At 44.9% G+C, this 10,874-nt stretch overlaps 1 protein-coding gene across 1 annotated transcript in view; it reads right to left on the bottom strand.

Annotated features, from left to right (window-relative positions):
• Positions 1–5,460: 5,460 nt before the first annotated feature.
• LOC145655700 (uncharacterized) overlaps positions 5,461–10,874 on the bottom strand; it is a 36,486-nt gene continuing 31,072 nt past the window's right edge. Inside the window, exons 8-16 of the mRNA XM_081709190.1 lie at positions 9,149–9,621; positions 8,445–8,818; positions 7,663–7,786; positions 7,110–7,229; positions 6,904–6,990; positions 6,466–6,647; positions 6,070–6,300; positions 5,687–5,813; positions 5,461–5,559 (exon numbers count right to left, since the gene is read on the bottom strand). Of these exons, the coding sequence (XP_081565316.1) occupies positions 5,461–5,559; positions 5,687–5,813; positions 6,070–6,300; positions 6,466–6,647; positions 6,904–6,990; positions 7,110–7,229; positions 7,663–7,786; positions 8,445–8,818; positions 9,149–9,621 (1,817 nt within the window). The remainder of the gene's footprint in view (positions 5,560–5,686; positions 5,814–6,069; positions 6,301–6,465; positions 6,648–6,903; positions 6,991–7,109; positions 7,230–7,662; positions 7,787–8,444; positions 8,819–9,148; positions 9,622–10,874) is intronic.

Genomic DNA, 10,874 nt, shown 5'->3' with positions numbered 1-10,874 from the left:
GGTAAAGACGAGAATACACACCGCGTTTTACTACACAGCCTATTAAGAGTAGATGATTTTACAGTTTACACAGGTGAAGCTCAGTCTTTTTCTCCTATACAAATACAAACATATTGTAATTAAATGAGCAGTAAGTCATTTAGCAGTTCTTCTTCACATTATGAAACAGCCATTATACTGACATGTAGTGGCCTGGATGTTTCAGAGCTTGTGCACTAAATCTATTTTTAACATGGATGACCTGTTAGGTTTCCCAACATTGGGAACAGCTGCTATATGAACGCCACTCTGCAGTGCCTACTGAGTATCTCCTGCTTCTGGAGACCCATCAGAGCTCAGTCATCCTGCTTGATGGATCTTTCTAGTTGCCAGATGCTCAGGTACCCGTTCAGAACCAGAGGCTTCACTTGGGTCTAAATGAACTGTTTAATCATGAGTGCTTAAGGAGGTGCTGTGATGCTCAGAGATATAAACCACTTGGTCTCCCTGTTGCTGTGTGTAGATGTTTTTCAGATCTGCAGCAGGCCCGGCTCACCACTCGCAGCACAAAGCAGAAGGTGCAGCTCCTGGGAGCCCTGCTTGAGTGTGTTTCAGCCCACTGCCCTGCATTCGAAGAGGACTATGAACAGGTCCAGCTAAATGGCCCCCTCAGCCATTCAGAACACATCAGAACCTCACGCAGTACCCTGCAGGAACTGCACACGGCCACCTTTGTTTTCTCACCGTGCTGCTGTTGAAGTCCAGGAGCAAATCCTCCTCTGATGTTCTCCTGTGCTGTCCTCCACAGGATGCTCATGAGTTCCTGATGCTCTGCTTACTGCAGCTGAAAGAGGAGGGAGAGAGACTCAGGGCCTCTTTCTTCTCTTACATCTGCCCTGTGGCAAACTTTGAGTTTCATATCAAGTCTGTGCTCACATGTACCAGGTAATTAGGTATCACTGTTGCATATCTCCTTTGTGTTAATGGACTGGTCTTAACCAGTCTTAACGTGTTTGTTTAAAGTACATTTTCTCACCGAGAGTAGGCGCTTTCTCCGGACATCTCTGTTTAAAGTATTCATGAAAGTTTCATAACATACATAACTTAAATATGAACATGTAAAATGCTCACAAGTTCAGCTTGTATTCATCACATAGCTTTCAAATCTCAGAGAGTGTGTGAGTTTGGGAAAACATAACAGACATGGACTGAGCATTCTAAATGTTTTCTGCTCTGATGCTTCACATTAGATAAGATGTTATCTACTTGTAAAACTGAGCAAATTAGCATGTGATAACTCACACACTGTATAAGGGATGCAGGAGATTATTTCTGTGCAAATGTTGTAACATTTCTGTTCTCCATTTTGTGAAAGCTGTGGAAAGCAGAGCTGCAGAGTGGATGTCTACAACCACCTCTCTGTAAATCTGAGCCCTGCTACGACCGACAGCCTACACACTTACTTTAAGGTTGGTCACCTCACACACCCTCTTTGGATAAGGCTTCATTACTGTGTTGTAAAGGAGAGAATACAGATATGACATGCTACCATTTTGATTTTATCACTCTCAATGAAAGGGTCTCTTTCTTTTTTCAGCCAACACTACTGGAGCGTTTTTGTGAGTGTGAAGCAGGCTGCGAGGCAACTGAAGAGGTGGAGTTTTTCACACTGCCACGGTGAGTCTCGTCTGACGTAGATGACCTTAAAGAATGAGTTTTAAACCAGTCCAACACACACACCCTCCTCCACTCACACACACTTCCAGTCCTTAAGTCACTTTTCCTCTTGGAACAGTATTTTCGTCCTCCACCTTAAGCGGTTTGACATGCTGGGCCAAAAGCTCTCAGACGTGATGGACGTCCCGTCCGAGCTGGATCTCTCTGCCCTTCCTGGGGTGGCTTCTCTCAGGCAGCAGTCGAGGTGAGCTCGTACCATCAACCCGTGCCCACATACTTCTCTGTCCACCCATTCCCATTTAGCTACAAAATGCCGACTGAATGGCTTTGTGGTTTGTCCTCAGTGGAGCAGCGGGAACCCAGGACAAACCGCAAGAAATGCAAAATGATAAACTGGGGGAAAACTCCAGTCCCCAGCCAGGTAGAGTTGTGCCATTTTCTTACAGTGGAGTGATAATACGGCTGTGTATAAGTATCTGCCATAATGACTAAGTTCTTTTAACCCATCAGTAGTAAATGAGAGAGGAGAAGGACAGGGAGCTAGAGGACAGCAAGTAAGCCTACCGGTGAGGAGAGAGAGAGACCAAAAAGAAGAGAGATACAGGCTGAGAGAGACACAGAGACAGAATGAGAGAGAATGAAAGAGGCCTGTTAATACAGAGATGGCGTTCGATCCGTGATGCGTTTTCAGTTAATCGTATGAAAAAAAAGATGTATTTGTTTGTTGCAGGAATGTGCACCCACTGGCACCTACAGACTCCAGGCGGTGGTTTCTCATTTAGGTGACAGCATGGACCATGGTGAGTAATCTGACATTATTTATACACGTGCAGTAGAAACTATTAAATGACTAAGGACCACCGACTACTCCGACAGGCCACTATATCAGTGACACAGCTGAGGGAGAAGGACAGAGCTGGTTGTCATTCAGTGACTTAAAAGTATCAAGAAGCACTGAGCCAGCCATCCTGAAGAGCAGGACAAAAACAGCCTACCTGATTTTCTACGTGCACAGGTAGAATCTCACCTTTCAGACTTGGGAATGTAGGTACCTCAGTCTAGGAGCACTCTAACAGAAACAAGTTTTACAAGCTTATATATGTAGGGAGTAAATTAGCCTTTACTGTGCCCTGGGACTGCAGGTCTCTTGTGCATGACAGGTGAGTGAGGCCTACTCCCAGCACCGGTTGGCAGGTGCTAACCTTCTTTCTCAGTCCTTTCACCCTTCCCTCTCTGCAAAAGAATTTAAAAAATTTTAACACATTAAAATGAGCCATTTTTTATTCTCCACAAAATAGTAAATGCCCCCTCTGGCGTTCTTGTTAAAACACTTTTTCCATATTTTTAACCCATAGATGTATAACATGAATAATACTATACTTGTCAAGTCAACATATTTAGATGAGGTGTCCTAGTGTCAGTTATTGTCTTCTAATCGCTATTGGAGATGTACAAGTCCCCTTTCTTTATCCCCAACATTGTTCATACTAAAAGATTAATTTCTTTTCCAAGTAGCACATGGCAGGGATTAAACACCTATTTACATGGACGTCACTTCCATCGCCACATATGAGAACACTACCAGGGTGCTTCACTGACGGAGGAAGAGCTTCAGTCCTTTTTGAGGAATAACCAACTTGTATTTTAATTTGCAGATGTTAGGAGTGAACCAGCATCTGTCTATAGTTCTTTTAATTGTGAGCACACATATTTAAACCCTTGTTTTGTTGTTGTTTGTCAGTGTTTGACCCCATGTATGCTGCTTTGTTGTGTTTTAAGACTGCCTGTTATGTTCTAAGTAGTGTTAATGCTTAATGTTCTTCGTGTTTGGTTTTGTCTTGTTCTGTATGATAATAAACGTCTGTGGCATCTGAACCGCAGCTCATCTTTGCATCCGGCTTCACGTCACAGGAACACCGACCGTTGAAGGTTGCCTCGAGCCAAGGGAAAGAAGAAAAAGGGGAAGAAGCAGTGTAGCTGCTTCTACCCAACCCATGCAGGAGAATCCTCCATACTTGTGGGAACACTCCCTGTCATCACATCGGGGGAGAGTATCTCTGGAGGATTTTGGGGGGGCCCTGGTGGTGGTCCAGGATCAGATGCTGCAGAGTCCTGCCTACCTTCACTGGATTACCGGGACCCGTACGATTACGACTACCAATATCCAGGGTCAGACTCTGCAGGGTCCTACTATCCCCCCACGGACTACCAGGAGGATTACAGCAGGAGTGAGGAGTATGTTGACGTCGGCCTCAGGTCAGACACCGAATCCGACCGCTCTGAGGATCCATCAGTGGAGGTGGAGGAGGCCCGCCATGAGGATCCTTCCTGTGGTTTATAGACCGGGTCAGAGGACTCTGAAAGCGACAAGCCTCCGATGTTAGTGCTTAATGTTCTTCGTGTTTGGTTTCATTTTGTTTTGTGTGTTAATAAACATCTGTCTCATGTGAACCACGGCTCGTCTTTGCATCCTGCCTTGTCTCCCACGTCACAGAACAGCAATTCATCTACACTTCTCACAGATAAAACTATCGCTAACGGCGAAGAATAAACATGTTGCAAAAAAGCAGTAAGAGCTAGTATGCAGAAACAGTGGTGTTAGCGCGAAACAGTTTCAAAAACAGGAGTCTCCTTATGAAGGAAGGAGGTCCTTATGAACCTCTGTATTTTGACAGCAAGTATTGACCATGTGCCATTAAAACCATGCCAGGTATGGTATTAATCCACAAAATAGCACATCAAATCTAATTATTTGGCTAGTACAGGGTTATGCAATATTCCCTCAACTCAGCAAAATGCAACAGCTTGAATTACTTAACTGATTAATAATAATAAAAAATCTTTCCGGACTATAAAAACATAGCTGACCCATTCGAAAGCTTAAACATCCAGTGAGTGTGTATCCTGGCATGTTAATGTAAAAGGCATCTCCGACTGGAATACATTTAAGCGGTTTCGGGCGCCATCTGGTGGCGACTTGGAGTCCTTATCACGCTCTCATTTCTTTTGTATGGCGGGACAAATGTTTTGTTATCCTACCTATCGAGCAGTCCTACCTAGATTTAATGCACTTATGTACATTAGCATTAGTCCAGGCTTCTGGTGTTTATTTTGGATGCATATATTATAATTAGGCTACTGTGGACATTTGTATTTTGTATAGCTACAGCACCTGTACTTCACACACGTGTAGTAATCGGATCTAGAAAGTTGCCAGCCCTATTAAAATATTAGGTTTATAGTATAATAGTTTCATTAAACAGACAAAGCATTAATCACAATAATTTGCATGATGATTAATCTTGAACCAAAAATCTCGCCGGGAGCTGTAGTTCTCTTTCCAGACACACACCCAATAAAACTGTGCTTGATCATTTCTTATTGATAGCCACTGACTATAGGATCAATAGAATAGTACAACCAAATAACCTTTAATGTTTTGCTTTACTGTAATACAATTTAGAATTGCGATGTTACCCTTTTAAGAAGAACTGAACACATTATGACAAGAGCAACTGGATGAAGCTTTATTGACATGCTGGTCAAGGACTCACATCCAATATGTTTAAAATACATTAATTGAGGCCAAGTGCAGCATAAAAAAATATTTTAACTTCACACAGAACCAAAACCATCAACATCAAAATATAAAAGTATAAAAATATGGGTATTGTTAAAAAAAATGTTAAAAATGGGGCCTCCCACAGAAAGGCATGGCACAGTCAGCGACTTCAATTCAAAGTTTTTTATTCAAAGTAAAAAACAAAAAAAAACAAAAAAACACTTGGGCAGGTTGGTGGCGCTCTACACGAACTTGGGCAGACACTTGGGGCTGAGCGGGATGTATGTGGACATGTCGGAGTGCTGCGCCGTCACGCAGCTCATGACGTTCGCCCGCCGCAGCTGGGAGTTGGGGCCAAGGAAGGGAAGGAAGGGTTAAACAACAAGATGAGTGACAGCAAGGAAAGTGTTAGGAAGGATTTCATAATGGCTTTAAAAAGACGAGGCGAGGGCACCTGGTGGGCTGGACTTTGGTGTCATCTTCGTCCTCCGAGTCGCTGGAGATGATGATGACGCTCATAGCTGGGCTGGGCGTGTCAGAGATGATAATGGGCTCCGTTGCGTCGCCCATGCCATGCACGGGGGAGGACACAGGTCTGGCACAGGGTCAGAGGAGCACGTCAACACTCTCAACACACACTGCACACTCGAGTGAACACACACAACCTATCACCAAAGTGTGATGGCACAGAGCCATCCAGCACTTGTTACAACAGTTGTACCCACTATGCAGACCCACACACTAGACCAGTAGGTCTCGAGTCCTGTTCTAGGGTTCCCTTGCACTGAATTAGTGTGGAGTTTTAGCGCTAATGCCAACCATTAAAAAGTGCAATAAGAAGCAGGGAGTACCTAGCCCGGCTCTCTGCTTGGCGATCTTTTGACCTCTTGAACCCGCCCTGCTGTGCCGGTTGTCCCACCTGGCTGTGCTGGGCGAGCCAGCTGCTGAAGGTGTCATTGAGGTTGGCAGCTGTGCTGGCCCCGCCCCCCGCCCCACCCCCACTGCCAAACAGGCTCTTGCTGCCATCACACCCTGTGCACTGCCGATTGCAGATCTCCATTTTCTGGAAGCAAGATTTCACACTGCAGCGAGAGAGAGAGAGAGAGAGAGAGAGAGAGAGAGAGAGAGAGAGACACGGGCGGGGGGCAAGTTACAGTACTACCATTTGGATTTGTAAATTAAGATGGTGTTCCTTAATTTTTTTTAAAAACTGTGACATGTAGATTGGAAGGCCTGGAACAACTCACTGGGCACTTTGAGGGAACTGGAGGAGGTGGCTCATGGTGACAAACGGGTGCTTCAGGGCCTTCATCGGCGTGATCCGTTTGTCAGCGTCCAGCGTGAGCATCTTGTTCAGCAGGTCGATGAACTCCCGCCGGTCTGCCTTCTCCGCCGAGACGTCTGCGCCTTCCAGACTGGTCGTATTGACCTGCGCGAGAGACCCAGGGGTGAGTCATATTAAACACCAGCAGAGGGCACCGATCCCCCTAAGACGCAGCAAGTTCTGCAGCAAGTTACTATGCATTGCTCTGCCTTTCATAGACGCCGTTCTCCAGAGCGATTCATGTGCGTTCCTCATTATAACGGCACGAACGCTCGACCTTTGAGCTAGCACCTTGCTCAACCTGCTCTACAACGTGAGCCGTGGAAGCTGTTTCTCACGTTCTCACAAAAGCCAAAATAACCTGCATCATGTCGTCAAGACAGGTGAAAATGTACTTCCGTGTCTCTTTGGACTTGATGCCATGCTCTGCCTCATGCTCTGAAGGCGTCTAGAAAAAGGAAAGAAAAAAATCAACCATTCAGCTCCACCATAAAGTTACATGACATCATTAAGTTACATCCCTTATGAAACAAACACATGGTATTTGGCATTTAAAGACTGGCAAACCTTGAGTCTCCACAGGGGGCTGCTGGAGTCAGGGCTCCTGTGGAAATAATAGTTGCTCTTGGTCCCTGCGCTCAGCAGGTACTCTGCTGGTAGGCCCTGCGTCTGGGAGATGTAACGGATCTGCAGAGACACCACACAGCAAGAGGATTACGACTTTATTTTGTGTTCATCCTTCCATTTTCAAAATGCATGTATGAAAAAAAGAAAAAGAAAAGAAAAACAGGCCATAGAAACTCTTATTATTTATATTATTCCTAAAAATAAGCTAGCCAAAGCAGTAGCTAAAAGCTCAAACCATACATTCACTCTCTTCCTTGCTAGCCATTATGGACTCCCTAACAAACTGCATAGTTAGAAGAACGGCCATTTCCATTAGCAACACTACGCCACTCTTTTCACAAACAAGATTTACGTCTTCATCACACAGTGAGAAAAGTGTGAAAAGAAAGTGAAAGAACCGACCCCAAATCAGCGAAATTCTACAGAGCTCCGTGAATCCAAGCCCAAGATGCGTGAAAAAGACTAGGCACAGCTCAAAGGCCCGTGTGCTTACCTGATCATATTCAGAGGCTCCCGGATACAGGGGGGAGCCCAGAAACAGCTCGGCGATGACACAGCCCAGCGACCACATATCCACGGCCTCGCAGAAAGGGAGACCCAGGATGATCTCAGGTGACCTAGACCAAAAACACAGATATCGCCATCATGAAATCAGTCTCGGCTGATTCCGTAGTTTGTGGTGATTCGGCGGCAATTGCTTTAACACAAACGGTGCTGAATTCATTCATGAAAATGTAAAAGGTTTAAATAGTATTTTGTTGATGAGTCCAGGTTTTTTTTCCCCCCTACACACCACTTTACATTACACACCCACTATTCTAACATGGAACTATATGCAAAAATGCACTGACACTACAATGATGTTCTGTTTTCCATTAAGTAAATACAGAGTATCAGTGCAGTTAAACACTGTTACTCAGTAAACAACACGGTTAATTAACGGTATAGCTACAATGCAACAGCAGTTTTGTACAGACACGACCAATACTAATATTACCAAAGCCTGCAACTCGGAGCATCCTAACTAATCTCAGACATTGAAGAGGGTTCATCAGGTATTTTGCTAAATAACAGCACTCACATGAATCACTAAAATTAAACCACTTATAAATCAAATATGAATCAGTCGTGCTCCAGTTAACTGTAATGCTTATCACGATTTTAATGTGTAGCAGGGTCATCGCAACTGCCAAAATGTGCAGCTCTACTCTAAAGCACACTCGAGTGCAACAAGTGCACACTTATTTCTAACACGCCTCAGCACGTGTCCCTCACCGGTAGTATCTGGTCTGCAGGTAGCTGGAGCACACGGCCTCGGAGACGTGGCTAGCCGAGCCGAAGTCGATGACTTTGACCCTGTACGGCTGCCTGACGGGGTCCACCAGCATGATGTTTTCGGGCTTGAGGTCGGTGTGGATCAGGCCCAGGCTCTTCAGCTTCATGAGCGCCGTGGCGACCTGCTGCAGCACGGGCCGGACGCACTTCAACAGAAGCGGGCTGAACATGCTGCCCTTCAGGAAGTCGTAGAGGCTCTGCCCCAGCATCTCGAACACCAGGCACATGTGCTTCTTGTGCTGGAAGCACTCATACGCACGCACGAAGTTGAACTCGTCTGCGTTCTCCCTGCTCAGCCGTCTCAGGATGCTCACCTGAGGAGGAGCAAATGAGGAAAGACAGATTTTATTTTTCTGCACTTTTTTTTTTAATACACATCCAAACAGGTATGGCTTATGCAATTGTAGCTAAGCCTTCTTTTTATAGTAAGCTTCAAGCTGTCCATGTGTTATCTGAACTAGTTCCTACTGATGCTTTGAAAATTAGAACTAGTGTGCTGATACCAAACACAAGTGTTTTTGTGCTACCCTGGCTGTATACAGATTCCACAGTGTGAGTTAGCACATCTGATACCAACAAACAGAATCGGGGCTACAGCTGATTCCATATCAAAAGCTCCAAAAAAGCAGGCAAAACTTTCCCACCTCGATCTGACCCTGTCGAACAAAGAATGGATGGTTTTTCAGTATCTTGATGGCAACCATTTCATTGGTGTCCTTCTTGGAGCATTTGGCCACCTGGCCAAAACTTCCACAACCAAGGTAGTGCAGAACCTCGTAGCTGTTGGAGGCAGAGCAGAGGATTTCATTCTGCACCAGCTGGTATTCGCAATCACTTATCGATTTGCTGCTATCTGCGGTACAACCGGAGTACGCAATGGACTGGGTGGAAGAGGTGGTTGTTCCGCTCCTGGCCACGCGCTTGGACAACGAAGGGGTGTAGAGATCCTCCAGGATCTGTACGCTGTCGCTGCTGTGTTCCCCTTCTCTCTTCCTCTTCAGGCTGCACCGCTTCTGACAGGCGTCTTCTCCCCGCTGGCTGGACGACGACGCAGCCTTGTCTGAGGCTCCAGAGGGGGAAAAGACAAGGGCAGGTAAGCCATCGGTTGAACTGAACCCTGGATCCGAGGGCCAGGGCGTCCCCGGCCGAATCCGAGGACCAGGACTCCGCAGGTAGTAATTGCTCTCGAATTTTACTTTCTTGGCGATCCCACTGGAGGAATCTGAAGGGGAAGAGAATATACCTTTAGGGAAAGATGAAAACAGGGCCACTAACCAAAGGAATGCTATGCAGATCAAGTTAGGGGCTATATTCAAAATTAAAACTAAAACAGCAGATTAAAAAACAACAGCAATAACAAAACCACGATCTATGATTTAGCTAACGCTAGCTAGCTAACGCTAACCGCTAGTTAACTTCATAACTTACCCTCAGTGTTGATTATTTTCCCACCTTTAACCTTACGGAAAGAAGGCTCAAGAAAACCGAACGGATATAATTCATGATCATCCATGTTGTTCTGTGGTTCTTAATTTAAAGAATTGAAATTATTAGCATGCTATATCGACCGGAGTGAGAAGATTTCCACCAAATATCAATTCGCTACTCTACGGACTCTTCGTTCCATGGCAACAAGGTGACATGGACAGGTGTAACGTCATAAAATGGAATTTCAAGTGCACTATTGAACCTCGCCAGTAGACAAGATAAAAGCTCACATTTATTTTACTCTTTGTCCAGACATAATCAAAACTAGTGTCTGCTTGTCTGCCTGCTGCACCTACAGGCCCAAACTGGCAGACTCATATAAATCACTTGATAGCATCGAATATTAAATACTACATTTATCAACATAACATTTCTTAGGACTAATACATGTACCTGCTTACCGATTTCAGCCGTCTACATGCATCCGTTCTCCAGAATCCCACGCTAAATATTTTGTGCTTTTCTGGTAAATTTCCACAACAATCGTGCCTGTCATTTTAAATGGCATTTTAAAACATGCTTCCAGTATAAGATAACTTCAGATTTTGTCAAAGAAAATTCAATTACATAAAAAGTGGGGTGGGTGACTATTATTTACTTCATATGTTTCCTGGGCAAGTGGCGTGATTGGCAGGTGTTTCAACAAATGGAGGAGGTTTAGATGAAAACGTAGACCCTTCACTTGTCTTATTTAGTTCTCCTTTTAACCGTTTAAAGGTCCGCGTGCTGTCAATCAGCTTCCCATTTATTTGACGCTGTTTGGCGAAACTCATGCAGCCATAAGAATGATTTGAACGCCAATACTTTTGGACATCATGGAAAGGAAGAGGCTTATTTGAGCTGAAGTTTATGTGGAGTTGTTTGGGAGCTTCTAGCATGGAC

This window comes from Electrophorus electricus, unplaced genomic scaffold, assembly GCF_041902795.1.
Source record: "Electrophorus electricus isolate QZ-2024a unplaced genomic scaffold, ASM4190279v1 Scaffold32, whole genome shotgun sequence".
NCBI lineage: Eukaryota > Metazoa > Chordata > Actinopteri > Gymnotiformes > Gymnotidae > Electrophorus > Electrophorus electricus.
The sequence above is the reverse complement of the archived record's forward strand: the minus strand, read 5'-3'. Positions and strand labels throughout refer to the sequence as shown.